The following is a 27,612-nucleotide window of genomic DNA, read 5'->3' as shown; positions in this document are numbered from 1 at the left end:
CAGAAATTTTGTTGTGAGGGGAGTCAGTAGATAAGCAAAAAGGTGATCCAGGGGCCAAGTGTGGACTAGAGTGCCTGTCTGGAACTCTCCCTCTTGGGGAATCAAGGCAGAAGAGTTGCTGCATTTGGTGTTTTATAGGGTTGTGAACAAATCATAGCAACATTGACACACAGGCTGAAAAACATACTGGATGCTGATTAATTGAGAGACCATTTGTGTGACAGAAGAATGTACCTGCTCAACTTGTCTGCTAATACAATGGACTTCCTTGAGCTATGCACTGCAGTCAGAAAGCACTAGAAAGACATTGTCCACTGCCAAACCCTCATGGCCTTCCAACATAACAGATACAAATGGGTTCCTTCTTGTTTGTTGATGTACCAGACCCCCAACATGTCTGTCTGAACAATAATCACATCCTGGGAAGGAAGTCCAGCATGACCTGCAATGTTAGAAGGACTGTCTTCATCTCCAGATCATTGATGTGAAGACTGGCCTCTGTCAAAGGCCATCTGTTTTGGATAGTCTTCCCCTCGAAAACACTCCCCCCACCCTAGAAAGGAAGCATCAGTGATTACCATAGTTGCTGGGGGAAAGAGTAAAAAGGGATGACCTAAGGGAAACTACAGAAGAAACTAACTACCTCTGAATATGTTGTCTCCAGATGCCCTTGAGTCTAACTGGAAAGTGCATGGGATGGTGCAGAATAGATCACAGAGAGAGTCTACTGTAACACCTTCATGTGAAATCTATGTGAGTAACAAGGGTGACTGCTACTGCCGTAGAGCCTAAAAGACATAGGCTGGATCTCACTGAGGGATCTTAGTGAGCCAGAGGAGGTTTGCTGACAGAATGGATAGTCTGGATTGTGGGAGTTTGGCTATCTTCAAGGTGCTATCCAGGTGGCATCTTATGATTTGTGTTGTCTGGATAAGTGTCAGTTTGGACTTTTCCAGGTTGATAGTGATGCCTAGATGAAAGCATAAATGGAGTAAGAAGTCTCTGGCATGAATTAGCAGATACCTCATGGCTGTGGTTATGAGCCAATCATCTAAATATGGGAACACCTGGAACCTTTTCAGTCTGTGATATGCTGCATCCACTTCCACACATTTGGTGAACCCTGGAGGGATGTGGTGAGACTAAAAAGCAGTGACATGAATTAAAAGTGACTGGATTCCAGCCAAAAGCAAAGGAGCCTCCTGGATTGCCTACCTATAGGCATCCTGTAGATTCACAGAGAACATCAAGCCATCCTTCCTCAGAACAGGCAAAATGGTGAACAGCGAAAAGTTTTCTGTTTTACAAACTGGTTTAAGTGGCTGGGGATCAGAATGGGCCTGAGGTCACAGTATTTGTTTGGAACCAAAAAAAAACCCTAGACTAGTCTCGACCCTTGCTGGGTCCTGGATGACATGTTTGATTAGTATCTTTGGGATCTCTTGAGCTATTGCCATCCTTTGTGGGACTGAAAGATGGGGAAGCTTTCTATGTGATATATGAGGCAGGCAAATAAAGGGAATGACAAACTTTAGGTAATATTCTTTGCACCCATGAATCAGGAGTTCATAGGTTCATAGGTTCATACTAGGCTATCTGCCCTAGGGCATTTATAAGCCTAGCCAGAGTGTGTTTGACTTTTGCCACCCATTTTAAATTAATTTTGCTATGCCCTTTTTCGAGGTTAGTATACTGTGCCTCTGTCTAACATTGACACAGAAGTGATACCCGGGATAAACCGACGATCTCCCATCCACTCATCAAGATTCCTCTTGAAGCGAGTCAATGAGGGACTCTGCCTAACCTGGACTGGGATTTTATTCCAGAGTGAAGGGAGCCTCTGGGTTATGAATCTGTCCCTCCAGCATGTCCTATTTATTTCAGTGCTGAGGTTCAAGTCTCTTGAGCGTGTAGCTCGATGGGATTTGGATTTTTTGAGGTGCAGCATGTCCCTTAATTCCGGGTTGGACATGGCCTTATACGTCAGGCACAGGTCACCTCTGAGCAGGCGGTATGCCACTGAGTAGAGCTGGAGTTTCTTTAACCGGGCAGCATATGGCATCTGTTTGAGCCCTTTGATCCTCTTGGTGAGGTACTTTTGGGGTCTTTCCAGTTGCTGCAGGTGTTTGGTAAGGTGATGAGGGATGAGTAAAGAGGCACGATGACCTCCCCTAATCTAGATGTGAATCCCTTCATGATTAGGTGGGCTATATAAAATGTTTTTCTAACCACTTTGGCCATGTGGTTGTCAAATGAGAGATTGCTATCAACTTGGGTCCCCAGGTCCCTAATTACTTCTTCTGTACTTAATGGATTACCACCTATGTGGTAATTTGTGGGCACTTTGTTTTTGCCAAAGGGGATGACTATACATTTTTTGGCGTTTAGCTTGAGGCCATGGCTCTGGCACCAGTTGTCTGTTTCTATGAGGCCCTTTTGGAGGATGCTTGTGTTGGCTGGAGAGTCGATTATGGCGCCCAGTTTGCAGTCATCTGCAAACTTGGTCAGCCACAGTCCTTCTGTGTTGGCCTGTACCACCGAGAAATATATACCAAACAAGAGAGGTCCCAGGACTGAGCCTTGTGGGACGCCACTTGTAACTGGTTTGGAGTCTGACATGGCTCCAGCAATTCTAACCATGTGGGTTCTGTCCTTGAGCCAGTTTGCAACCCATCTAGTGACATAGGGGTTTATATTTAAGCTGGTGAGCTTATCTATAATGCCCGAGTGGGGTATTGTATCGAAGGCTTTTGCGAGGTCCAGATAGGCTGTGTGGACCATCTTCCCTTCATCAATGGCCTTGGTGACTGTTTCAAAGAAGTCAACCAGGTTTAAGAGGCAGGATCTGCCCTTAACAAAGTCAAACTGGGTAAGATCCAGTGTCTGTAGGTCCCCAATATCTTTATTTATGAGGTCCATGATGATCCTTTCCATAGCTTTTCAGACCAAGCTAGTCAGGCTTATGGGGCGATAGTTTCCAGGGTCCATTGAGGCACCACCTTTGTGGAGAGGGACCACTGTTGCTGTACGCCACTCTTTGGGTACATATCCTGTAGTAAGGCTGAGATTGAACAGTAGTTTTATGATTGGGTTTAGCTCTTCTTGGAGTTCATGTAGGACGCAGCCCGGGACACCGTCTGGTCCCATTGATGCTGTGTTTTTTGCTTTGGAAGGGGCGGCTCCCACCTGAGCATCTGAGATGTCAGGGGGGCAGCACTCTGCTGGGATAGATATTTGCCCTTTTGATGGGGGGGAGAAGTTTGCGCTGAACCTGTCAGCTAGGATGTTGGCAATGTCTGTGGGATCAGTGTATTTTTTGTCATTTTGGACTAATTCTGAGCATATCTGGGAATTCCCACCCAGGTTCCTAACATAACTAAAGAAAGCCTTGTGATTATCCTTAGTGTCCTGTGCAATTTTTCTCTCAAAGCTGGCCTTTGATGATTTTATGAGTGCCCTTAGTTTTTTGCTAATACTGATCAGAGATGCCTTCCCTTTTTGGGATTTTGCTCTATCATGTAGTAGCTTCCTCCTTCTATTGTATAGTTTGTTTATGGCTGGGGTCCACCAGACAGGTCGTCTGCCTTTGGAGGATTGGGTCTTGGTTTTATTTGGGATTGCATGATCCATGTATTCCTGAAGGTGTTCATAGAATGCATTTATAAAGGATTCTGCGGTCTGGGCGTATTTTCCACAGGCCGGGGCTTTGAAGGATTCCACCTCGGTTTTGAGGAGTGTGAAATTTGCTTTAGAGAAGTTTTTCACTGTGGTTTTCTGGGCAGGGGGTGAGGTCGGGATGTGAATATCCAGTGAGATCAGTTTATGGTCTGATCTTACCAGTGAGGGATACACTTCTGGTCTGGAGCATAGAGTCCCCATGTTGGTGATGATCAGGTCCAGTATGTTTTCCCCTCTTGTGGGAGTGGTAACAAGTTGTTCCATAGCATTTGAGTTTATGAATTCTAGGAACCTTTGGGCAAGGGTGTTGTAGCTAGAGTAATGCTCCCAATCTATGTTTGGGTAGTTGAAGTCGCCCAATATAATGGTGTTCGGAGAGACCTTCATATTTTCCAGTGTTCTCAGGAAGGCCGAGTGGGGTTCCTGGGTTTGGGAGGGTGGTCTGTAGCAGGCTATAAACTGGAAGGCAGTTTTACCCACTGTTAGTTGCACATGGATAGTCTCTGATGCTTCGTGCTTTGCCACCAACCTGGAGGTGTGGGTATCTTTGATGAATATCGATACTCCCCCTCCTTTTGTAGTTCGGTCCAAGTTTTGGGGCTGAAAAGCATGGTATGAGGTATACCTGGTAGTGCTGGGGTGCTCTCAGGAGTCCTGAACCAGGTTTCTTTTACTGCACAGATATCGATGTTCTCCATGCTAAGGAGAGTTTCGAGTGCGTGCATCTTGAGGTTTAGACTTCTAGCGTTGAGTAGCATTACTCTTAGTTTCTTATCCCTTGTGATACCTATGGAGGTGGGTTTGTCTTTTGAGCCTTGCCTAAAAAAGGCACTATGGGGGTAGCAAGAGCCTTTGCCAATATCCGAAAGCCCAGGGGTGACAGGTGCAAGCGGTCCCTAGCAAAGCATTGTGGCTTGTCGTGCATATCATCCCAAGCTGACAGGCATTGGATCCCCTTTGAATGACACCAATACTTAAGCCAATTGTTGAAATTGATCATCTTGTCTTCATATTGTGGCATCATTCTTGGTGAGGGTAAGATGCTACTCAAGGTCAGGGTCAGGAGTGATGGCTAACGAGGTGTGAGGGTGTACAGATAGGCACACCAAAGTACAGTTTTGTACCTACCATAAATGTAGATGTTCAAGTGTAAACACTGCTGCAGTCATTACACTTGGGTTATCCTGCAGTCAGGCAGTTCCCCAGTCGGCCTGAGTTCCAAAGTCTTGGTCCGGCATCAGTTGCTGTCACCGCCTCCCTGACGTCAGTGTGACAGGGGTATATAAGATGCAGTCGATGCCATTTTCTTCAGTTTTTCTTGCCCCAGATGTCAGGTGCCCCCAAATAGGTAGGCAATTCAAATTGCTAGTAAAATATACAAAAGAAAAGCAAACAACCATTTTTAGTTATCAGCAAATACTCCCCATAGGTAATAAAGGCTAGATGATGTAGGTAAATACCAGAAAGTAAGAAGGGAAGGAGGTAGGGTAACCTGGACTGCAGCAGTGTTTACACTCGAACATCTACATTTATGGCAGGTACAAAACTGTACAATGTTCATCGTGTTACACTGCTGCAGTCATTACACTTGGGTGGAATCCCAAAGCTGAGGTAGGGAGGCTGGATCTATAAGGCCCTGCAGTACAGCAGTGGCAAAGCCAGCTCTGGATTTGGAGTATAAAGGCAAATGGTAATGTTTGGTGAAGGTATGCACAGAACTCCATGTTGCTGCTTCCAGAATATCCTTGGTAGGTACTCCTCTGAGGTAGGCAGGTGAAGTGGCTGTTGCCCTGGTGGAGTGAGATCTAATGCTGCTAGGCACAGGTTTCCCATGGTGGGTATAGCAGAAATGTATACAATGTCCTATCCATTTTGAAATAGTCTGCTTTGAAATGGCTTTTCCCTGTGCTCCTGCAGCGTATGCTACCAATAATTGCTCAGATTTTCTGAAAGCTTTGGTTTTGTCCAAGTAGAAGCGTAACTGTCTGTGAATGTCCAAAGAATGTAGTAGTCTCTCCCCTTTGTTCTGTGGTTTTGGATAAAAAGTTGGCAAGTGAATAGTTTGGTTTAGAGCCACACTTGATACCACCTTTGGCATAAACATAGGGTTAGTTCTTAAAGACACCCTGTCCTGGTGGAAGATGAGGAAAGGTTCCACTGCCATTAGTGCCTGTAATTCTGAAACTCTTCGTGCTGATGTTATTGCCAGTAGCAGAGCAGTTTTCTAGGAGAGGTATTTTAATTCTGCTGTGTTAGCTGACTCAAAAGTAGGTAAAGTTAATTTTTCCAAAACAAAGTTGAGGTCCCAAGTTGGTGTAGGTGCTCTGTGGGGCGGTCTTATGTTTTTAGCCCCTCTGAGGTACTGTTTGAGCCAAGGATTAGAAAAAATTGGTGGATCCGTGTTGTAATGAGCAGAGATAGCTGAGGCGTGGATCTTGATGGATGAAAAAGAGAGGCCCTTGTCCAGCATCTCAGTTAAGTATTGAAGTATCTGAGGTATGTTTGGGACAAGAGGGTCAAGGCTGTGCGCTTGGTTCCAGGCACAGAATCTCTTCCATTTATCCGAGTATGCTTTCCTGGTGCTAAGCCTTCTGGCCTCCAGAATGACATCCATAATAGCTTTGGAGAGAGGCATTGCTTGCTTGATTAAGGAATTTTCCATGCAGCTAGATTTAAGGTCTTTAGCTGGCTGTGAAGTATCTGACTGTTGTGCTGTGTCAGCAACTGTGGGATTTGAGGCAAAATCCAGGGTGGTTCTTGTGCTAAGTTCTTTAAGATTGGGTACCAGTGCTGGCGTGGCCAGTCTGGTGCAATCAGGATCATCTTTGGCTCTTCCTGCCTGGATTTTATGAGTATCTTTGGAAGGAGAGGTAAAGGAGGGAAAGCATATACTTGCATTTTTTTCCAGCTGAATGAGAGGGCATCCACTTTCCATGCTTGTGGATGGTAGTCCCTTGTGCAGAATTTCTGTAATTGGCAGTTCATTGGGGAAGCAAACAGATCTATGTCCGGGCTCCACCATTTTTGTGTTATCATTCTGAATATTTGTGGTTCAGTTCCCATTCGTGTGGGTCCATGATGTTTCTGCTTAAGTCATCTGCCAGTGTGTTTTTCTCTCCCGGCAGGAATTGTGCTTGCAGATGAACTTGGTAGTTTAGAGCTGTGTTCCACAAGGTCATGCCTTGTCTGCAGAGGGGGTAGGAGTGTGTGCCCCCTTGCTTGTTTATGTACCACATAACTGTGGTGTTGTCTGTTTGTAGTATTAATTGTCCTGGATGCAGCAGGTCCTTGAAAGCTATAATAGCATTTTGTACAGCTAGCATCTCTTTTTGATTGATGTGGTGATGTCTTTGCTCTGTGGGCCACTCGCCCTGGATACATTTTCCTGCCATGTGTGCTCCCGAGGCATAATCCGATGCGTCTGTTGTCAGTGTTTGCCTGGCTGTAGGTTGAGTGAAAGGCTGTCCCTTGTTGAGGTGACAAGCTTGTGCCCACCATCGAAACTCCTGTTGTAGGCAAGGAATTAGTGGTATAACTGTTTCCAAACTTTGACAGTGTTGAGACCATACACTCTTTAGGTACCATTGTAGTTTCCTCATATGCAGTCTGGCATATGGAATTAGTAGTATGCAAGATGCCATGTAGCCCAAGGCCTGCAGAATTTTTCTTGCAGGGAGTTGGGTCTTTGTTGCCATTAAATGAAAATATTGAGTCAGTTGTCTTTGCTTGTCTGGCATGAGATAAGCCATCTGGGCCATTGTGTTCAAGCTGGCACCCAGGAATATTATCTGTTGTGAGGGCACTAGTTTTGATTTCTTTTCGTTTACTGTGTACCCCAGGCAACTTTTTTATGTACGCCAGATGCTTTAGTATAATGTCCTTGCTCTCTGCTTGAATCAGGCAGTCGTCCAGGTATGGATAAATTTGAATTCCTTTTTGCTGCAAAATGCAATTACTGGTGCCAGGCATTTTGTGAAGACCCTGTGCGCAGTAGATAAGCCAAAGGGCAGTGCAGAGAATTGACAGTGCTTGAACCAGCTAGAATTTTGAGGTATCTTCTGCAGTTTTGTCTGATAGGGACATGCAGGTATGCCTCTTTGAGGTCCAAAGTCATGAGCCAAGCTTTCTTGCCCAGCATCTCAACATTTTGATTTCGGAACACCCAGGTAAGTGTTTAGTGAAGAAAGGTCCAGAATGGGTCTCCAGGCTTTGTCCTTTCTGGGAACCAGAAAGAGTCTTGAGTAAAATCCTTGTCCTTGTTCCTGTGGTGGTACCTTTTGAATAGCTCTCATGTCCATGAGTGCTGTAATTTGTTTTTGAGCCTCTGCCCATTGATTTGGTGGCAGATTTGGCATTCCTTTTAGCCTTGGCAGAGTGTGAAAGTAGAACCTGTAACCTTGAGATACAATGTTGAGAACCCATTTGTCTTTGGTGATGCAATGCCAGTTGTGATAGAAAAGTGCCAGTTTTCCTCCTAAGGGGGCTGCCAGGAGAGAGCTGTTTGGCAGCTGCAGTGCAAAGTCATTGAGGCTGCTTTTTATAAGGTTGAGGCCTGTCTTCTCCTTCTTTCTGGCCTGGTGTACCCCATTGTCGAGGCCTGTAAGGGACTTGTGCCTGGCCTCTACCACTTGGACGTCTGTATCTGCCCCTTTGAGGTCTATCTGTGACTGGAAAGGACCAATTTTTTGTTGGCCAATTTCTGCTATAACGAGGAGGCTGAGCCTGTAAGAAATCTTATACCGTTTGCATAGATTTTGCCTTATCCTCCATCTTCTTTAATACCTCCTCTGCCTTAACTCCCAACAGCACATCCCGCTGTAAAGGTGCATCCAATAATTTGACCTTAACATGATCTGGTAGCGTATGTTCTTTTAACCAAGCATGCCTTCTAATGACAGAGCCTGTAATTGCTGCTCTACAGGAGGCCTCTAAGGAATCAAACCCACATTGCAAAGTATGTTTTCCCACTTGTTCAGCTGCATGTAATAAATCCTGCATTTCTTTAAAATTAGGAGGATCTGAATCTGGAAGCATCTTTTGTTTCAACGGAGACATCAAAAATTGCTGATATTTTAGCATGTGACACTGGCAATTCAAGGCTCTCATTGCTAAAGTTGCAGACGTATATACCTTCTTTCCCCATCTGTCTAACGCTCTGGAATCTCTGTCAGAGGGAACTGGGTTTTTTGCTGATGAGGCCTTAATCCCTTTGGGTCCCTGAGAAATAGTTTCAGGGTCAGCAACAGGGCTTTTGTACAGAAATTTGTGAGAGTCAGGGACTCTCTAATATCTATCAGGTTTAACTGGGACTGGGGGTAAGGAGTCAGGGTTTAAACTGGATTCAGTGTACACCATCATCCACAATATCTAAAACTGGCGGAATAGCAAGGGGTCTGTGTTGAGGCAATAAAAGGAAGTCTCGGAGCCTTTTCTTGGATTCTGAGTTATCCTGCCCTTCCCAATGGAAATGTTCCCTCATGGTATGTAAGGTCTCCCCAAAGGAGTAATCTTCAGGCGGAGAAGCTGATGGAATTGATTCCTCAGCATCAGAATCCTCATAAGGGGGTAAAGAATATCCTAGGTCCGAGGAAGAGTCTGAGGAAATGGACACCTGGTTGGACGATTCATAGTCTGCATCCTGTCTGGGCCTTTTATCAGGAGGGGGATGGGACCCCCTGATCAGGGTGATTAGGTCCTCGGCCATCTTTAGCATTTGTTTCTTAGGCATGGAGGCCTGTCCTGGAGAGAGTTGTGTCTGTTTCTTTGCTTTTAAGGGGGGCTTAGACTTAGCAGAGGGTTTAATGGTTAACTGGGTAGGTCTGAAAACACCCTCTGTAGCTGTAGATTGCTCAGCAACCTCGGTTCCCTCTGTAGGGTTAGGATCGGAAAGCTGAAAACCTAGTGTGTCCGAAGGCCCAGTGAGCTCCACGTGGGAGTCGGAGGCAGTCTGTGGTTCTGTGGAAGCGGTCGTCAGGGGCTGCGTAGGCGCCTCGCTGAAAACCGGAGAACTGGTGACTGGCCTAGAAGAGGCCTCGTCGTCAGTTTTGGGCCTCGGATGCCTGTCCTTGTCCTTGCGTTTTTTATGCATTGTGGTCGTCGGAAGTTCCGACGGCATGGTGTAATTGAATTTTCTGCCAAAATAATGTTGGGCAAAATCAAACCGACGTTTAATAGTGCGCTCGTTAAACCTAGCACAAAACCGACAACCAGTGACGTCGTGGTCAGGGCCTAGGCATGGAATACAATAGGAGTGGAAATCCTTACGAGGTATTTGCATCCCACAAGAAATACAGTTATTAACTTTTACTGACATCGGTCTGAGGCAAGAAAAAGTTTCGCCAACGGGGTACTTAGCTTTTTTAGAAGACTTTGGTTCTGGATTCGGAATGAAAATCTCAGGAGTCGGCCGACCGGCACTTGCGAACTGCTTCTGCTTCGGGCACCACGTGGCAAGAAAGACTGAAGAAAATGGCATTGGCTGCATCTTGTATACCCCTGTCGCACTGATGTCAGGGAGGAGGGGACAGCAACCGACGCCGGACCAAGACTTTGGAACTCAGGCCAACTGGGGAACCGCCTGACGGCAGGATAACCCAAGTGTAATGACTGCAGCAGTGTAACACGATGAACATCTGCCTCGTGTGCCAGTGAGGCAACCTTTCAGGAGTGCTGGAAAGGTCTGTCAGTAAATGGGCTTCAAACCCTCTAGATCTGTGGAAAACCACTGCCTATAGGGCAATGTCCATTGTGGTTATTACCCTTTTGCCCCTGGGGAGGCTGTGTCCAGAAATGTCCTATTCAAAACTAGTAGAGAAGCTGAAGCTGATGGCAGACAGGGTTTTGTTATTTTGTTCATTTCTAGTAAAAGTGTTTCTAATTTTGGGCCTGAAGAAGGTGGACTCATCAAAAGGGGCATTTGAAAAAGATGTTTTGAAGTTCTCCACAAAAAATTACAGAGAAGCATCAAGGAGTGTCATCATATAACAATGCCAGTGCCTGCTGCTGAATATGCACCATATTACAGAGAAGCATCGAGGAGTGTCATCATACAGCGATGCCAGTGCCTGCTGCTGTATATGCGCTATATTACAGAGAAGCATCAAATAATGCCATCATATAGCAATGCCAGTGCCTGCTGCTGAACATGCACGATATTACAGAGAAGCATCGAGGAGTGTCATCATATAGCAATGCCAGTGCCTGCTGCTTAATATGCACGATATTACAGAGAAGCATCGAGGAGTGTCATCATATAGCAATGCCAGTGCCTGCTGCTGTATATGTGCCATATTATAGAGAAACACTGAGGAGTGTCATCATATAGCGATGCCAGTGCCTGCTGCTATATATGCGCCACCTGCTGTGTTGGACAAAAGGAGCATGAACACATTCAAAACAGACCTCAGGGGTGCCAGCTGTGATGACAGTCTTGCAGAAACCTGCTGTCATGGCACCTGAGGCAGAGACTTGAAAAGCTTTTTGTTTAGGTTGGTCTGAAATCTTATCAGTGTACTAGACAGTTCAGCTCATGTAAGGCAAACAATGTTGAAGCATAAGTTCACTTTCCAAACCTTTCCAAAGCCTGAGACTCCATGTTAGGGGCTGGAGAGAAGGGCTCTCCTCTGAGAGCTTTTTCTTCATGGCCACCACCACCACCACAATGGCATCACCTGCACGTCCCTCGCACCAGTGAGGTCTATCCCATGGTGTAACTAAAATCTTGTCAGGCTTGCAGGGTATATGATCTACCACATTTGGCTCCTTCCATGCCCGCTGGTGCACTAGGTCAATAAACTTGTCCACTGGAGGAACCACACAGTAAGTACATGGGCCTCATGAAATACTGATTCCTCACAGGACAGGGCATTGGTAGACCATAGGATATCGCCAAAGGAGATGCCTTCCACGGTAGATCTTGGGGACCTTTCCCTTTCAGTGAAATCAGTATCTTCAGTGATAAACTCTTGTGGGGAGTCTAAATGTCTCCTTTTACATGCATGTATCCTGTGCTTTTCCACAGCATGGCAATCTGGAAAAGATTCAGAAGCTGAAGGGGAGCTCACCTTGTGAGCCTTACTGAGACCCACTGAAGCTGGCTGTCCCCAAAACAGGATGAAATGGGGAAGGTACCACAGATTCCAGTTGGGGTGGGGAAACCTCTTCTCTGCGTAAAGAGATGACCCTTTTAAATGCTTTGAAGGTTGAAGCTGATACAGTCCCCAGGGGGGGTTCTTTTAGGATCTGAAGATCCTGACAAGAGACCCTCTCAAAATGCAGTCTGGCTCAGCTCCAAAGCTGAGACTGGAGCTGAACTACCTAGAACCAATGCATTGAAGGGAGGAGACAGCTCTGACAGTCATAGAGTCAATCCCAACCTCCTGAGCACCAATGCTGATCTCTCAACTCTGCGACTCCCTCAGGATCCAATGCTGTTGGAGTCGAGCTAGTAACAGAAACTGTCAGAGTCAAAAACTACCAGACTATTGGATCTAAAAAAGACATGGAGAAACCATTTGAGAGGTAAACAGCCTGGTCCCAGTACCCAAAGTACAAGGGAGCAGGAAGGATCCCCATCAGTATCTGAGTACTCAGGGACTTTAGCATCACCCTGTTCACATCCACCTCTGATAAACTTCTGAATGACAGCACAGACCTAAGTGAGGAGGCAATTGACAGTAGTCTGGAGGACCTGTATAAGGGCATTTCCAATTGTAGAACTGGAGAGTGGAGCTTAGGTGAGGTTGGCTCCAGAGAAATCCTTGGTTACACTATCAAGGTAAGGGTAGATGAAAAGAGCTGAATCAGCTCCAAAGAAAACAGTGGGTCTGAAGGCTTAGATGACTTAAGGGCTGGAACCATGGCTTTTGAAGGATGTAGATATCTTTTCCTTGAATCATCTTCTTTGGATTTTTCCCATTCTTTCTCTCTCTCTCTCTCCTTCTACCTCTCGCTTTCTGTTTCCATAATTTTTGACTTGTCTCCCTTAAAGGTCTGTACATAGACATAAAAAATTATTTATTTTTTGTTACATGATAGGGAAAGAAAGGTGGGAAAGCCTGCACTAACTCTGTTAACTACTTCCAAAAGGTGCAGAAACATGGATAAGAACGAAAGAAAAGAAAAACTCCAGTGCAAATGCTTTAATAGGTTAGAAAACCCAAAAAACTAGATGAAAAAGCAACACTGTGAGCCTTGGAGACCATGTCTGGCTGAAACAAGTGGCAAAATTAGATCGGAGGTATTTTCACGGCAGAGGGGAATTATGGGAAGGAAGAGGAGTCTGAGCCTTGGACTCAAAGGTCTGAACATTGCTGGCATCAGATCCAGTCTGATCCAATATACCCATCAGTTGAGACAGACCGAAAAGCAAACATACGATAAGCTGGTTTATTTTCTACTGTATGTGAAAAATGGTCCACTTCTACAGACTTGTTAATTTGATGCATTTAAATACGAGAGTATTGCAGCAGTGTTACATACCTTTGACACAACTTCTCATCATGTGTAACACTGAAACAAGTCTCAATCGGTAAGATTCTGCAAATCATCTCATCAGAACAAAAATGCTTTCAGACTGATTTACAGGGATATTACTGCTTTGTTCATACAGCACTGAGTTCACGCTTACTCAGAATGCTCTACCAGAACGATGCTGACCTTTAATCTTTCTTTACAGCCACAAGGTCCCAATGAGCAATAATGAACTCTAATTTCACTTGGGGTATCTTAGAGTGGCCAGTTTCTTATCTGCAGACTGCTAAGCAATAGTCTTGCTCAGACAGCCTTGGGCAGCAACCTGAATAATGCTGAGCACAAACAAACGTCAAAGTGCCCATCACAGTATCAGAACACCAACTATACAATGCTGAGGTCACTCATAGTGACAAAGGGCAGCCACAGGGATCCACATGCACAGAGCTAAGATCAAACACCTTTCTAAGTGTCAGTGGCAGTATCAGCTCTACTGCTGAGCTCAGAACTCACTACTGGTGTCTCATGGCAGTGGTTAAGGGATTTTACTTGAAAACCACCTTGCCTAGAGACATCATGAGATCACAATTCATTATCATCTCCCTCTGTAGCTCTAGGACCAATCTCCTTATTTTCTGACACCATTTGATCGTAGTTCTGTATCATTACTGCCTGATCTAGACCTGGGACCATCCTTCTTAGGTAATGATATAATGCGATTATAGTTTTGTATCATCACCTACATGTGTAGCCCTGGAACCATCCTCCTTACCTAATGATACCACGTGATCATAGTTCTGTACCATCACCTCCCAGTGTAGCTCTGGGACCATCCTCCTTACCTAATGACACCATGTGGTTATACTTTGTACCATTAACGTCCTGTGTATCTTTGGAATTAGCTTCCTTACCTACTGACACCATGTGATCACAGTACTGCACCATCACCTCCCGATGTAGCTCTGGGGCCATCCTCCTTACCTAATGACACCAAGTGGTCATAGTTCTGTACCATCCCTCTCTCAGTGTAGCTCTGTGACCACCCTCCTTACCTAATGATACCATGTGATCATACTTCTGCACCATCACCTCCCTGTGTAGCCCTGTGACCATTATCCTTATCTAATGACACCATGTGGTCATAGTTCTGTACCATCACCTCCCTGTGTAGTTCTGGAACCATCCCACCTTAAGTACTGACACCATGTGGTTACACTTTGTACCACTGACTTCCTGTGTATTTTTGGGATTTTTCTCTTTACCTAATGACACCATGTGATCATAGTTCTGTACCATCACCTCCCTGTGTAGTACTGGGACCATCCCTCCTTACATACTGACACCATGTGGTTATACTTTGTACCATTGACTTCCTGTGTTTTGGGATTGTTCTCCTTACCTACTGACACCATGAGATCATAGTTCTGCACCATCACCTCCCTGTGTAGTCATGGGACCATCCCTCCTTACATACTGACATCATGTGGTTATACTTTGTACCACTGACTTCCTGTGAGTTTTTGGGATTGTTCTCCTTACCTACTGACACCATGTGATCATAGTTCTGTACCATCACCTCCCTGTGTAGTCATGGGACCATCCCTCCTTACATACTGACACCATGTGGTTATACTTTGTACCACTGACTTCCTGTGAGTTTTTGGGATTGTTCTCCTTACCTACTGACACCATGTGATCATAGTTCTGTACCATCACCTCCCTGTGTAGTTCTGGGACCATCCCTCCTTACATACTGACACCATGTGGTTATACTTTGTACCATTGACTTCCTGTGTATATTTGGTATTATACCATGACCGCCGAAAAACGTGCACGCTGATTGGCCAGCGTGCCCGTTGTAAATCGAGTTATACTAATGGAAAAAGGTCCGGTCGCCCGGACTTTTTTCCATTAGTATAACTCGTTTTTTTAAAACACTGTCTCGCTATGTTAAATGGGTTTAACATAGCGAGACAGCTTTAAAATAAGCAACGGACATCTCCGTTGCTTATTTTAAAACTGTCTCGCTATGTTAAACTCATTTAACATAGCGAAACACTAAAAAAAAAGCAACGGAGATCTTGCTTTCTCCTTTGCTTTTGCCCACAGCTCTGATGTACTGCGCAGGCGCGCAGTACATCAGAACTGCCGCGGTTGCCAGACATCTGCGGAAGGGCAGTAAACAGGCATTATACTATGCCATTATTTAAGAAAAGTAATAGTTTCTTTTCTTAAATAATGTCATGGTATAATAGCAATAACCCACTTCTGGGTGTGGGTAATGCTAAATTTACCCACGGTTGGCTTTGTTTGGTCCCGAGGGCGACCACGCCAACCGTGGGTAAATTTAGCATTACCCACACCCAGGCGTGGGTTATTGCTATAATATTCTCCTTACCTACTGACACCATGTGATCATAGTTCTGTGCCATCACCTCCCTGCGTAGTTCTGGGACCATCCCTCCTTACGTACTGACACTATGTGGTTATACTGTGTAGCATTGACTTCCTATGTATTTTTGGGATTATTCTCCTTACCTACTGACACCATGTGATCATAGTTCTGTACCATCACCTCCCTGTGTAGTTCTGGGACCATCCCTCCTTACATACTGACATCATGTGGTTATACTTTGTACCGTTGACTTCCTGTGTGTGTTTGGCATTATTCTCCTTACCTACTGACACCATGTGATCATAGTTCTGCACCATCACCTCCTGGTGTAGCAGTTTTTCCTCTTTGTTAAGCATCTTCCATTCGTCCCTTGAAAAGTCAACAGCAACATCTTCAAAGCTTTCTGGAATCTGAAAGTGCATGGAATTTATTAGATTTTTCCTACCACTAAAATGATAGGTATGAAACATTTCAACAAAATAATAGAAAACAGCAACATATCCTTCCCCAATTAAATATCTATATATATATATATATATATATATATATATATATATATATATATATATATATATCTTTTCCTCAAAATAATAAGTCTATTCCCTCCAACACCTTTGTAGAGTATAGCATAGCAGCTTAGGGTAGGATTCACTAAATTAATGTAAAGCCACTGTGGAGGCCTGCACCACCTGTTCCTGCATTGCTATGAACCGTGCTGATTTTATTTGTTGACTTGTTTATTACAAATTGGGAGATGGGTAGGTCAGCAGAGTCCTTTTCAGCCATGACCCCTGTAAACAAGACAAGTTAGTAGCACCCATTTAGACAATTATGACTAGCTAAGAAATATTAGCAGGAAAATACAGCACATAAGATTAATAAACAACAGTGCTATTAACAGTTATTATTAAAGCAAAGGCTATGTACATTATTTGCAATACTTGTAAGTGTATAGTTTTCAAACACTAGTTGATGCAAGGGGTTTGTTATCATTATGTCGACGTGCATTTGCATGGCTATGAAGTATTCGAACATCAGATGTTCGAATACTTCATATTACGGCAGGTGACATGAGTGAAGGTTTGCATTGCGAATGAACTGTGCATTCGCAATTCTAACTTTCGGTCATGGGAGGGGATCACGGTACAGTGCGGTTAGGGAAATGCATCCCTTTCCTCACTGTAGTGCGATCTCGGAGTTGGAATATTAAGTTGGGGGGGTGGGGCCCCCATTGGGGGGCAGCAGCATCCCCCCCTGCATAACTGTGTGTTCGGTTAGGTAGGTAGGTGATTATGGGAAGGGTGGGCGTGCTGTGTATCACCGTAAATGTCGCAAGCGACATTTTTGACAATACACCCTTGTTTTCGAGTTTACTATTATTCGAAAATGTTCATTTTCGATGCATAAATTCGAAAATAAAGACATTATTTATTTTTACTTTCGAATTTATGATAGTAAACCGATGCAAGGATATTCACTAGAGGTTTCTTTCTGTACACCTGCAGACTGTTGAGGTAATGTTGCCAATTACTGACATCTAAAAAGGTATGGCTTCTAATGTAATTTCCTGCATCATGTGACAGACATACTCTGCAGCATTTCTAAGATGCTCTTTTAGTTTGAGACCTTAACTCTGAGGTTTTGCTATCCAGAAATTCATCTTATTCCTCACAGTGTGGAAGGACTGAAATGCCTAAGAATATACAGTGTGTTGCACTTTGCATGCCACTGAGTAAGCAGCCTTGAGTATACTTAACTGTTTTCCTTAAGAGGTGATAGACAAAATGAAAGCAGTTTGAAGGTCAGCCTAGGGTACAAGGACCTGCAGAGACTGCAGATGGTTATGTTACACATAAAGAGAAGAATTAAGTTGAACGCCATGAATTTGAGAAGTTGCATTATTTGTGAGAGACTGAAGAGTGTGTGTGATGTATAAATGATGGTCTTACAGTTGCTTGGTATAAGACTACATGTGACAGTTGCTCAAAATCAAGTGCTCAGAGTCATACCTCTCAAATGTACTGAAGTCCTCGGGATTTCCCAGTTTTGAAGCTAAAATAATGAGGTGCCAAGAATTCCCGAGCAGCCCCTTCAAATCTTGATTTTTTTCTTTATTTACAATTTTTTCATAATGCTGATGTCCTCGCTGATTGCCAGCATATTCAGCAACATCATCACTGTGCAGTGGCATGTGTGATGACATCAGCATCATGAGACTGTGCCTGACCCCTGACTGCCTGTAAAAGAGCATTAAAAAAGAAAACAAAAAAAAAGAAGTTTTTTATGGCCACAGCCCCACTCACGACTTATGGCAGCTAATGGAAGAGGACATTGCTTCAAAGAGATAAATTCAAACTTGTAGCAAACACAGAATGCAGCTTGGTTCTCCTGCTGGAATCTTTTTTCCTCTGGACATTCTACATACATATCCCAGATGTATCAGTGTGTAAGATATTTGCAGATAAGAGTTAGCACTGACTTATCACGGTCTGGTTTCTTTTCTCACAGGACTTGCAGCTGATGTTTCTATAAGATAAGAGCCTAATAGGTTGCGGTGTTGAACAGTGCTACCACCTTACATTCTGGTTGGTATAACAGCTTGTGCCAGCTCACATCATGGAACACATCTGGACCTCTGTGTCTGCCATAGTTAAGTCACTTATTGGTAGTACAGCATTTGGCTTGGTGGAGAAATGTCTGCAAGTACTTGGACCATTTCTGGCTATGTATACTAGTGCAATATAACTTTTAAGTATGTTTAAGTCTGGTTGAAACAGAAGTGGTACTTGGAAAAATAAGATATAGTCATCCCAAACTGGAATATGTTTTGCGAAAAAGCAGTCAAACTAATCACCGGTCTCCTGATAGGTCATGCCCTGCTTTTAATGTTAGTTTTTCTTCTGAATTTAGAGTACATGCGTTGACTTGTTCATCATTGTTCAGAAAGTGGTTTTACTAAATCAACCCGAACAGTGGAGGAAGAAACTATCGGCTTGCGCTTGCTTAAATACATTGCTGCAAAATGTTGTATTTTATAGGCTAGAGTTTTACTTGATAAAAATAATAGTGCTATTAGTATAAGCGATATGGTGTGGAGTGGCTGTTTTATGCAACGCTTATTACAATCAGTTGGTATAATGCGAAAGCACATAACGTTGCCAGTCTACCGATAGGCTGTCGGGTAGAAAAAAACTGAGTAGAACTTGCTTGAGTCAGTTATTTTTATACTTTAATCCACTTTATCAATGATAAAACATAGTGATTATTCAGATATGTGTGTATTTCTATGGAGTACAGCCACACCCTCTCAATCTCTCAGAGGAAGAAATCTAGACAAAACCAAAAATAATGATGGGAAAAAGGCCCAAAAATAGGGACAGATTTTAAATATTGCTCCTGTAAACTCAAGACAGTTGCCAGAATAACAGTTTTTGCCTTATTATGTATTTTGTTAGGGATATGAAGTCTGAAATTCAAATGTCTGTTGTATTATTATTATTTAGCAAATTCAATCTTCAAGTTGGTATCCCACAATTCCACTGGAGTCGGTGGGTTACGTGATTATGTATGCAAATTTTATTTCAATCGGCATCCTGATTTTTGGCCAGTTGTACCTACTTTTTTCATGGGCCTTTGTCCAGATTTTTGATGTTTCTAGGTTGAGAGGTATGCACTGCATGGAAACCACTCATGTAGTGCTGTATAAGTCATGTAGAAATTATTTGGTTTTGCTCAAAGCATACAATATTTTTGTAGTCCCCAACCTGACAGCCTTATGGAGAAAAAAAAAAAGTATTTTGCGGTTTACTTGCAAACTACCTTTGTTCAAGGTGAAAAAGCTTTGGAATGAGAATAACAAAATATGAGGATGTGTGGGTGCATAACTGCCTGCCTTACAAAAAACACTTTTCTTACTTTTGGATTTTGTCCATTTGCTCTATGCCTACAGCAATCATACACGCGTCTCAAGCATTAATACATCTGGGCTGTCAGGTTCAGCCACTTCTTTTCTCAAGAATTGTGTTTTGAGGCATGTAGCCTTGACCAACTACAGGACATCTGAAATGATGAAACAAGGTGCAGACAATTAGGAGAAACAAACCTAGAAACACCTAAAACTATGGATCGGTGCACCAGCGTCTGACAATGCAGGGAATTAAGGCTATGAGCTGTTAATGAGCTATTTCCAATGGTACGAGGTTGATTCTCTCAGCCTTCATATGTGAACTTGAGCAAGTCGATTAACCAGACAGTGCTTGGGAACATCTGGTAATTTAGGCTAGGTACCTTAATGGTCTCCTGGACTACAAGCATAGTAACTATCTGTTTACCTAGCAACTCTTGCAGCTGATGCAGCCTGTCTCACACACAAAGTGTTTCAAACCCACCAAGGCTTTACCCCCCACGCTACCCACACCCCCTTTACTATACGTACCAACTCCGAGACCGCACTACACTGGAGAAAATGGGTTTGAAACACTTGTGAGTGTGAGATGGGGAAGTGTTGGACAAGTAGTTACTTACCCTGTCAGTGAAATGAAAATTTGCTGAGTGAACTTTCAATGCTTACTGTTCGATGTTTAGCCATTCGATGGTTGGCCCATTCAATGGCTCACAATAGACTCCTTAACTAAGTAGTGCTTTGGTGCAATTGGAGACTTGGCTAGTCTCATTAAAGGTCTCCTGGACTGTATGACTAGTAACTACCTATAAACCTATGAATAAATGAAAATACAACTACACTGTTAAAAGAATTAAACAAGGAGTGGAAGCAAGATTAATGAGCCAAAGAAGAAATAAATAAAAACAAGAAATAGAGTGAGAACGTATTGCAACATTGTGCAGTTGCTATTAAATCCTCATGTAGTAGGTGTGACAATAAGCATGACAGGAAACACCAACATACTTTTAATCTGCTACGTAGAATCTGCACAACAAAAGAACTACAATATCCATGAAAGGAAATATGTTAAAAAAATTTGCATACAGCTGAAACCAAACATGAAAAATATCCATTTGTTGGTGCTATTAAAGTGAAAAGAAAAGATACACTGAAAAAAATTCACTGAATAAAGAGCACAAGACAGAATGTTGTCATGAAATACTGACAATTAATAAGCAAAATATTGAACTTAAATGAGACAGGAGTAAAATGTAATGTGGTTAAAAAGCACAGTACATAGAGTTATAAGCAAACTGTTAACATATTAGGGCACTAGGTGGAACCACCGCATTACAAACTAATGACAAGTGAATGTTTAAGTAGCATAGAATGGTGTATCAATTTGTAGCACTTGAAGAAGCCAAGTCTCTTAATAGTTTGAGGTCATGCCGCTTGACAGACTCATGGAGTGATAAAAAATACACAATGAGAAAGAAAGGACTGAATACAAGCAGCAGCAGTCACACAGTCACACAAGAGGTCCTTCCATTCATTGTTGCTCACTGTTGCAGAATTCTTTACATATGGGATTCCTTGCCAAGGGTAGCCAAACATCTGTCTAGTATACCAAATCATACTGTTGCTTTAAGGGTATGCTAAACATCACATGTATGTTCATCACATAGTGTACGGCATAAAGGTAACATCCAGACGTATCCTCCCCAGAACTTTGCCACTAGTCTGAATGCATCCGTTTATCATCAGTCTGAATGCATACGTCCATTACTGCAAGTTTGAACTCATCTTTTATTCACCGGTTGAATGCCTACATCTGGTTTGCTGAAGTCCAAGCTGATGCAGATAAGTATCCTGTTGGGGTATTGTTTTTTCTTGGCTATTTTGTTACTGCTAGGAGTTAATGTCATCCAGGAAGGGTAAATGCCAGTGTAGGAGACAGATTCACCATAAAGACTGCCATGATAAGTCCTTATTTTGCCTAGGAGCTTCTAATGACCATACAACCTGTCCTATTTGTTCATAAAACCCTGCATAGTAGAACTTTTTTCCCTGGCCTTGTAACTAGAGAATCAGCATCTTAATCTTCTCACTAAAGATAGAATGGAGGAAACTTCCCATCTCAAGAGTCAGACGTTAAGGAAGATGAAGGTGAAAAAGGCAAGACCACAATCTTCTGCTGTCCAGCCACTCCCAAGGTTGTTGAAAACGTGGAGGCTCTCCTGGTTGCGTTGCCAGATTTCTCTGCTATGACTGGGTTGGAGGCTGGTGAGGACCTGGCTGGCAGCACGTCCGATGAGGCTTTGTAGGCATCCATTTTGACCTTCAGGCAGAACCATGGTTGATTATTTCAAAGGGCCATGGAGTGGTCAACAGATTCTTGCTAGAGTAGAGGTTCCTTCAAATTTTATAGAGCAAACGTTCCTTTTAAGAAGAAACAAAAAAAAAAACATGTTTCTTTTGCTCCTAGGGATCCACAGAGTGAGTGTCAGGCCTTTACTCAGGAGTTGTTTAATGCTTTAATGGTATTAAACCCCCCTCATGGAATTTCTATTCCTGTTCCTCCTTAGTCCTCTACTCCCTTTAATAGGCCTGGAGAACAGGATTCTTCTGAAGAGGAGTCGGATTCTGATGAGGAATCCCTGACTTATTCTATCCAAATTCCTTCTCCTTTGGACTATGGATCAGAGGAAGAGGAATCTATCAGTCATGATACTCCTTTTGAATAAACTTCCTTTGGGGACACAATCTCTAGGATGATGGAATTTTTTAAATGGGATTGTACTCAGGTCTCTGATATCCATAAGAGGTATTATGAATTGCTGCAGATGGAAATCTCCAAATCCTTCTACTATTCCATCTCTTTTCTGCTTTGTTGGATGCTTTTTCTAATGCCTCTAAAGCTCCTGATTCTCTGCCCCCTGATCCCAAAAAAACAGTCCCTGAGGATGTCCCAGCCGACAAATTACTGGTCCAAACCCACAAAGCTAATAACTCAGCTGGTGAATCCCTGCTCACCAACTTTGTTGGCAAAACCTGGAATGCCTTGTCAAACTATATAACCCTACAATCCTCCAAAAGTCTCTTCAAAAAAATCCTCAAACAGTATCTCAAATTGAACTGGCTATGCCCATGTACCAACCCGGATTAAGTTATAAAACAATAGCATAATCAGTAATTATCATAGCATAATCAGTAACTACATCATCATGTTATGTATCCATTCTTACTTGTAATTGCGTCTGTCCATGAGAACTGTGAGTCCCTACTTGGGGCTAACTGTGAGTTACAATCTTACTTGTAATTGTGTCTGTCCATAAGAACTGTGAGTCCCTACTACTGAACATTACTAAACCAATGTACATAAGACATATTACCACTTTGTTTTTATATATTCTAATTGTTTTCTAACTTCTTGTGTAACCTTTGTATGTCTGTCCATGAGAACTGTGAGTCCCTGCTAGGGAACACTTCTAAACCAATATGCATAAAGTACAGTTGTGTACACTTACCCATAAATGTAGATGTTCGAGTGTATTCACTGTTGCAGTCATCACATTTGGGTTATCTGCTATCAGTAGCCCTCAGTCAGCCTGATTATCAAAGTTTTGGGTCCTGCGTCGGTTGCGGTCTCATCTTCCATGACGTCAGATCATCAGGGGTATAAAGCATGTAGCCAATGCCATTAAATCATTTTTTCTTGCCCCAGATGTCAGGTGCCCCCGCAATGGGAAGCAATTGTATACAACGATACACCTCCAACTAAAAAGCAAGCACACCAAAAACCTTTAAGCATAGTAAACAAGAATAGAGGTATAGTCAATAGAAGTCAGGGGGCTGGAGAAAGGGTAACCAGGACTGCAACAGTGAATACACTCGAACATCTAAGTGTACACAACTGTACTATGTTCTTCGTGTTTCACAGTTGCAGCCATCACATTTGGGTAGATTCCCAAAGCTAAGGAAGGGAGAAGGTAATTAGATGGCATTAGGACCAGCTATAAGGCCCTGCAAGACTGCAGTGGCAAAGCCAGCTCTGGATTTAGAAAAAAATAGCATGTGGTAATGCTTGGTGAAGGTATGTACAAAACTCCAGGTAGCAGCTTCTAGGATGTCCCTGGTAGGGACACCTCTGAGAAAGGCTGTAGAGGTAGATGCAGCCCTGGTTGAATGTGGTCTTATCCCTTGTGGGGTAGGTTTTCCATGGTGCTTATGGCAGAAATGAATGCAGTGGCCTATCCACTTAGAAATGGTTTGCTTTGAAATGGCCTTTCCCTCTGCCCCTGCAGCAAATGCAACCAGCAGCTGTTCAGATTTCCTGAGAGGTTTAGTCCTGTCCAAGTAAAATCTAAGTTGTCTGTGCACGTCCAACGAGTGCAGTATTTGTTCCCCTTTGTTCTGTGGATTAGAAAAGAAGGTTGGCAAATGAATGGACTGATTAAGGGCCACACTGGATACCACCTTGGGCATGAAGGAGGGATTGGTCCTGAGGGACACCCTGTCTGCATGAAAGATGATGAAAGGCTCTACTGCTATGAGGGCCTCTAATTCAGACACCCTTCTTGCTGAAGTGATGGCTAGAAGGAAGGTTGTTTTCCAAGAAAGGAATTTCAACTCAAAAAGTGCATAGTCATCCCCTTTGGGAAAAACAAAGTGCCCACAAATTACCACATAGGTGGTAATCCATTAAGTACAGAAGAAGTAATTAGGGATTTGTGGACCCAAGTAGATAGCAATCTCTCCTTTGACAATCACGTTGCCAAAGTGGTTAGAAAGACCTTCTATACAGCCCACCTTATCACGAAAGGGTTCACATCTAGATCAAGAGAGTGCCCCTCTACTCATCACTCATCAGGCCCATAATTGAATACAATGCCCCATTTGGGATGTATCTTACCCGACACCTGCAGCAACTGGAAAGACCCCAAAAGTACCTCACCAAGAGGATCAAGGGACTCAAACAGATACTCTACGCAGTTAGGCTAAAGAAACTCCAGCTCTACTCAGTTGCTTACCACCTACTCAGAGGCGATCTGTGCCTGATGTATAAAGCCATGTCCAAACCAGAATTAATGGACATGCTCCACCTCAGGAAATCCAAATCCCTTAGAGCTACACGCTCCAGGGACTTAAACCTCAGCACAGAAATAAATAGGACATGCTGGAGGGACAGATTCATATCCCAGAGGCTCCCCTCACTCTGGAACAAAATCCCAATCCATGTTAGGCAGAGCCCCTCAATGACCCTCTTCAAGAGAAATCTTGACGAGTGGATGGGAGATCGTAGGTTTACCCCTGGGATCACTTCTGTGTCCCTACTAGACAGAGGCACAGTAAACTAACCTTAAAAGGGCAATCTTTTGTGACCTACTATACAGAGGCACAGTCAACTAATCTAAAAGGGTGGAGAAAGTCAAACACACTCTGGCTAGGCTTATAAATGCCCTAGGGCAGATAGCCTAGTATCAACCTATGAACCTATGAACTCTGCATTTGCAGTTGGCTTAAAGGGAGGTAGAGTGTGCTTTTCCAATACAAAGTTAAGGTCCCAGGCTGGAGTAGGGGCTCTCCTGGGTGGCCTTAAGTTTTTGGCCCCTCTGAGGAACTGCTACAGCAGTGGATGAGGGAAGAAGGGTGCCTCTGTATTGTAATGAGCTGAAATAGCTGAGGCATGAATTTTGATGGAGGAAAAGGAAAGGCCCTTGTGAAGCATCTAAGTTAAGTATTGAAGTAAGTATTGAAGAATCTGAGTTAAATTGGGCACTGCTGTGGCCATCCCCTGAGTTTGGTTCCAGGAACAGAATCTTTTCCATTTTTCAGCATAGGATTTTCTAGTACTAGGCCTCCTTGCCTCCAGAATGACATCTAGCACTTGCTTACTGAGGGATGGTAACGGAGAGATCAGGTAATTAGCCAGACTGCCAGGTTCAGGGTTTGAAGCTGTGGGTGCAGAATCTGGCCCTCCTGCTGGGACAGCAGGACAGGGGCCTGAGGCAGGTGCCACGGTGTCAGCAGTGACACACTGCAGAAGGGGGTACCAGTGTTGGCATGGCCAGTCTGGTGCAATCAGCAATGTCCTTGGTTTGTCTTGTTTGATCTTTAGTAGTACCTTGGAGAGGAGAGGCAGAGGGGGGAAAGGCATAAACTGATAGATATTTCCAGGTGAAGAACAGGGCATCCACTTTCCAAGCTTGTCTGTGGGGAGTACTTGTGCAGAATGTGTCCAACTGGTAGTTCTGGGGGGAGGCAACCAGGTCTATCTCTGGGCTCCCCCATTTGTTTCTCAACATGTTGAATATCTTTGGTTCTAGTTTCCACTCATGTGGGTCCATGAGATTTCTGCTTAGGTCATCTGCCAGTGTATTTAGTTTTCCTGGCAGGAATTGAGCCTGTAGGTGCACTTGGTAGCTCAAGGGTGGGAGGTTGGTATAATGGTTAAGGTGTTTGCCTTACAGGCATAAAGAGGCATGGGGTTTGATCTCCAGGGGGGTAATTGGCTAGGCTTAAAATGGCCCATCAGGGCAATTAGCCTAGTACTAATCTATGAATCTATGAATCTATGAATAAAAGGCTGTGTTCCACAGTGCCATGGCTAGTCTGCAGAGAGGGTATGAATGGGTTCCCTCCCTGCTTATGTACTACATAACAGTGGTGTTGTCCCATCTTTACCAATAATTGTCCTGGAGAATGTGGTCCTTGAAGGCTGTCAGAGCATTCTGTACAGCTAACATTTCTTTTTGATTGATATGCAGGTGCATTTGAGTTGGGTTCCATTTGCCCTGAATGCACTTCCCTGCCAAGTGAGCCCCCCATGCATGGTCTGATGCATCTGTTGTTAGGGTTTGGGTGGCAGCGGGTAGAGTGAATGGCAATCCCTTGTTTTGTTGGCAGGCCTCTGCCCACCAAAGGAACTCTCTCTGTAGACAAGGTATGATAGGAATCATTGATTCTAGATCCTGAGAATGTTAACACCATAGGCTTTTTAGATACCATTATAGTTTCCTCATATGCAGTCTTGCATATGGAATTAGTAGAATGCAGGAGGCCATGAACCCCAGGGCTTGCAGTATTTTCCTTGCAGATAGCCAGGTCTTTATGGCCAGTAGTTTGAAGTAGGCTGTCAAATGAATTTGTTTCTCTGGCATGAGGTAGGCCATCTGGGAAGTTGTATTTAAGCTTTCTCCCAGGAATACAATTTTTTGGCAGGGTACAAGATGTTTCTTTTCGTTTATGGTGTACCCCAGAGAAGTTAGCAATTTCTTTACAAATGCCAGATGATTTAATAATATGTCCTGGCTTTCTGCCTGAATTAGACAATCGTCCAGGTATGGATATATTTGAATATTTCTTTGCCTGCAAAATGCAATGACTGGAGCTAGGCACTTGGTGAATACCCTGAGAGCAGTAGATAAGTCAAAAGGCAGTGCAGAGAACTGATAGTGCATGTAGCCCTCTTTGAAGCATATGTATCTTCTGAAAGATTCCCTAATTGGGATGTGCAGGTAGGCTTCCTTTAAATTCAGTGTTGCCAATCAGGCATCCTTGCCTTGCATAGGAAGCAGCTGATGAAGAGTTAGCATCTTGAATTTTGGGATTACCAAAAATATGTTTAGGATTGATAGGACACCAATAATTGACTTTTCTGGGTACCAGAAAAAGTCTTGAGTAGAAAACTTGTCCCCATTCTTTTTCTGGGCCAGGTTGAATAGCCCTGATGCTTAAAAAAGAGAGAGAACTTGCTTTTGAGCCTCTGCCCACTGATTTGGGGGTAGATCTGGCCAACCGTTTGGGGTTGGTAAGGAGTGGAAGTGAATCTGTATCCTTGGGAAACTATATTTAAAACCTATTTGTCCTAGTTAATGAGTTCCCAATTTTTTGCCTGCAGGGCAATCTTTCCCCCTAAAGGAACAGTCAGTTGTGCAGGGCTTAGAAGGTTTAAAGTTAAGTCACTGAGACAGTTTACCATGGGGGGAGTCTTACTATCCCCTGCTTTGGAAGTGGGAGCCCCCCACTGCTTAGTCCTGTGAGTACCTTGGGACTGCAGCCTGGGTGTTCTGCTGGTTCTGGGTTTGGACTGAGAAGGCCTGGAAGAGGCAGGAAAGGATCAATTCTTAGAGGGCCACTGCCTACTAAATCTGGGAGGCTGTACTTGCAGGAAATCTTTAACAGT

At 43.6% G+C, this 27,612-nt stretch overlaps 1 protein-coding gene across 1 annotated transcript in view; it reads right to left on the bottom strand.

The window, feature by feature from the left end:
• Positions 1–27,612, bottom strand: part of LOC122789797 — an 825,084-nt gene that overhangs the window by 714,339 nt on the left and 83,133 nt on the right. Inside the window, 1 exon segment of the mRNA XM_044057239.1 lies at positions 15,828–15,954. Within this exon segment, the coding sequence (XP_043913174.1) occupies positions 15,828–15,954 (127 nt within the window).

Source organism: Protopterus annectens, chromosome 15.part0, assembly GCF_019279795.1.
Source record: "Protopterus annectens isolate FY-2018-M chromosome 15.part0, PAN1.0, whole genome shotgun sequence".
NCBI classification, from domain to species: Eukaryota; Metazoa; Chordata; order Ceratodontiformes; family Protopteridae; genus Protopterus; species Protopterus annectens.
Note: the sequence above shows the minus strand (reverse complement) of the source record. Positions and strands in the feature narration are given on the sequence as shown.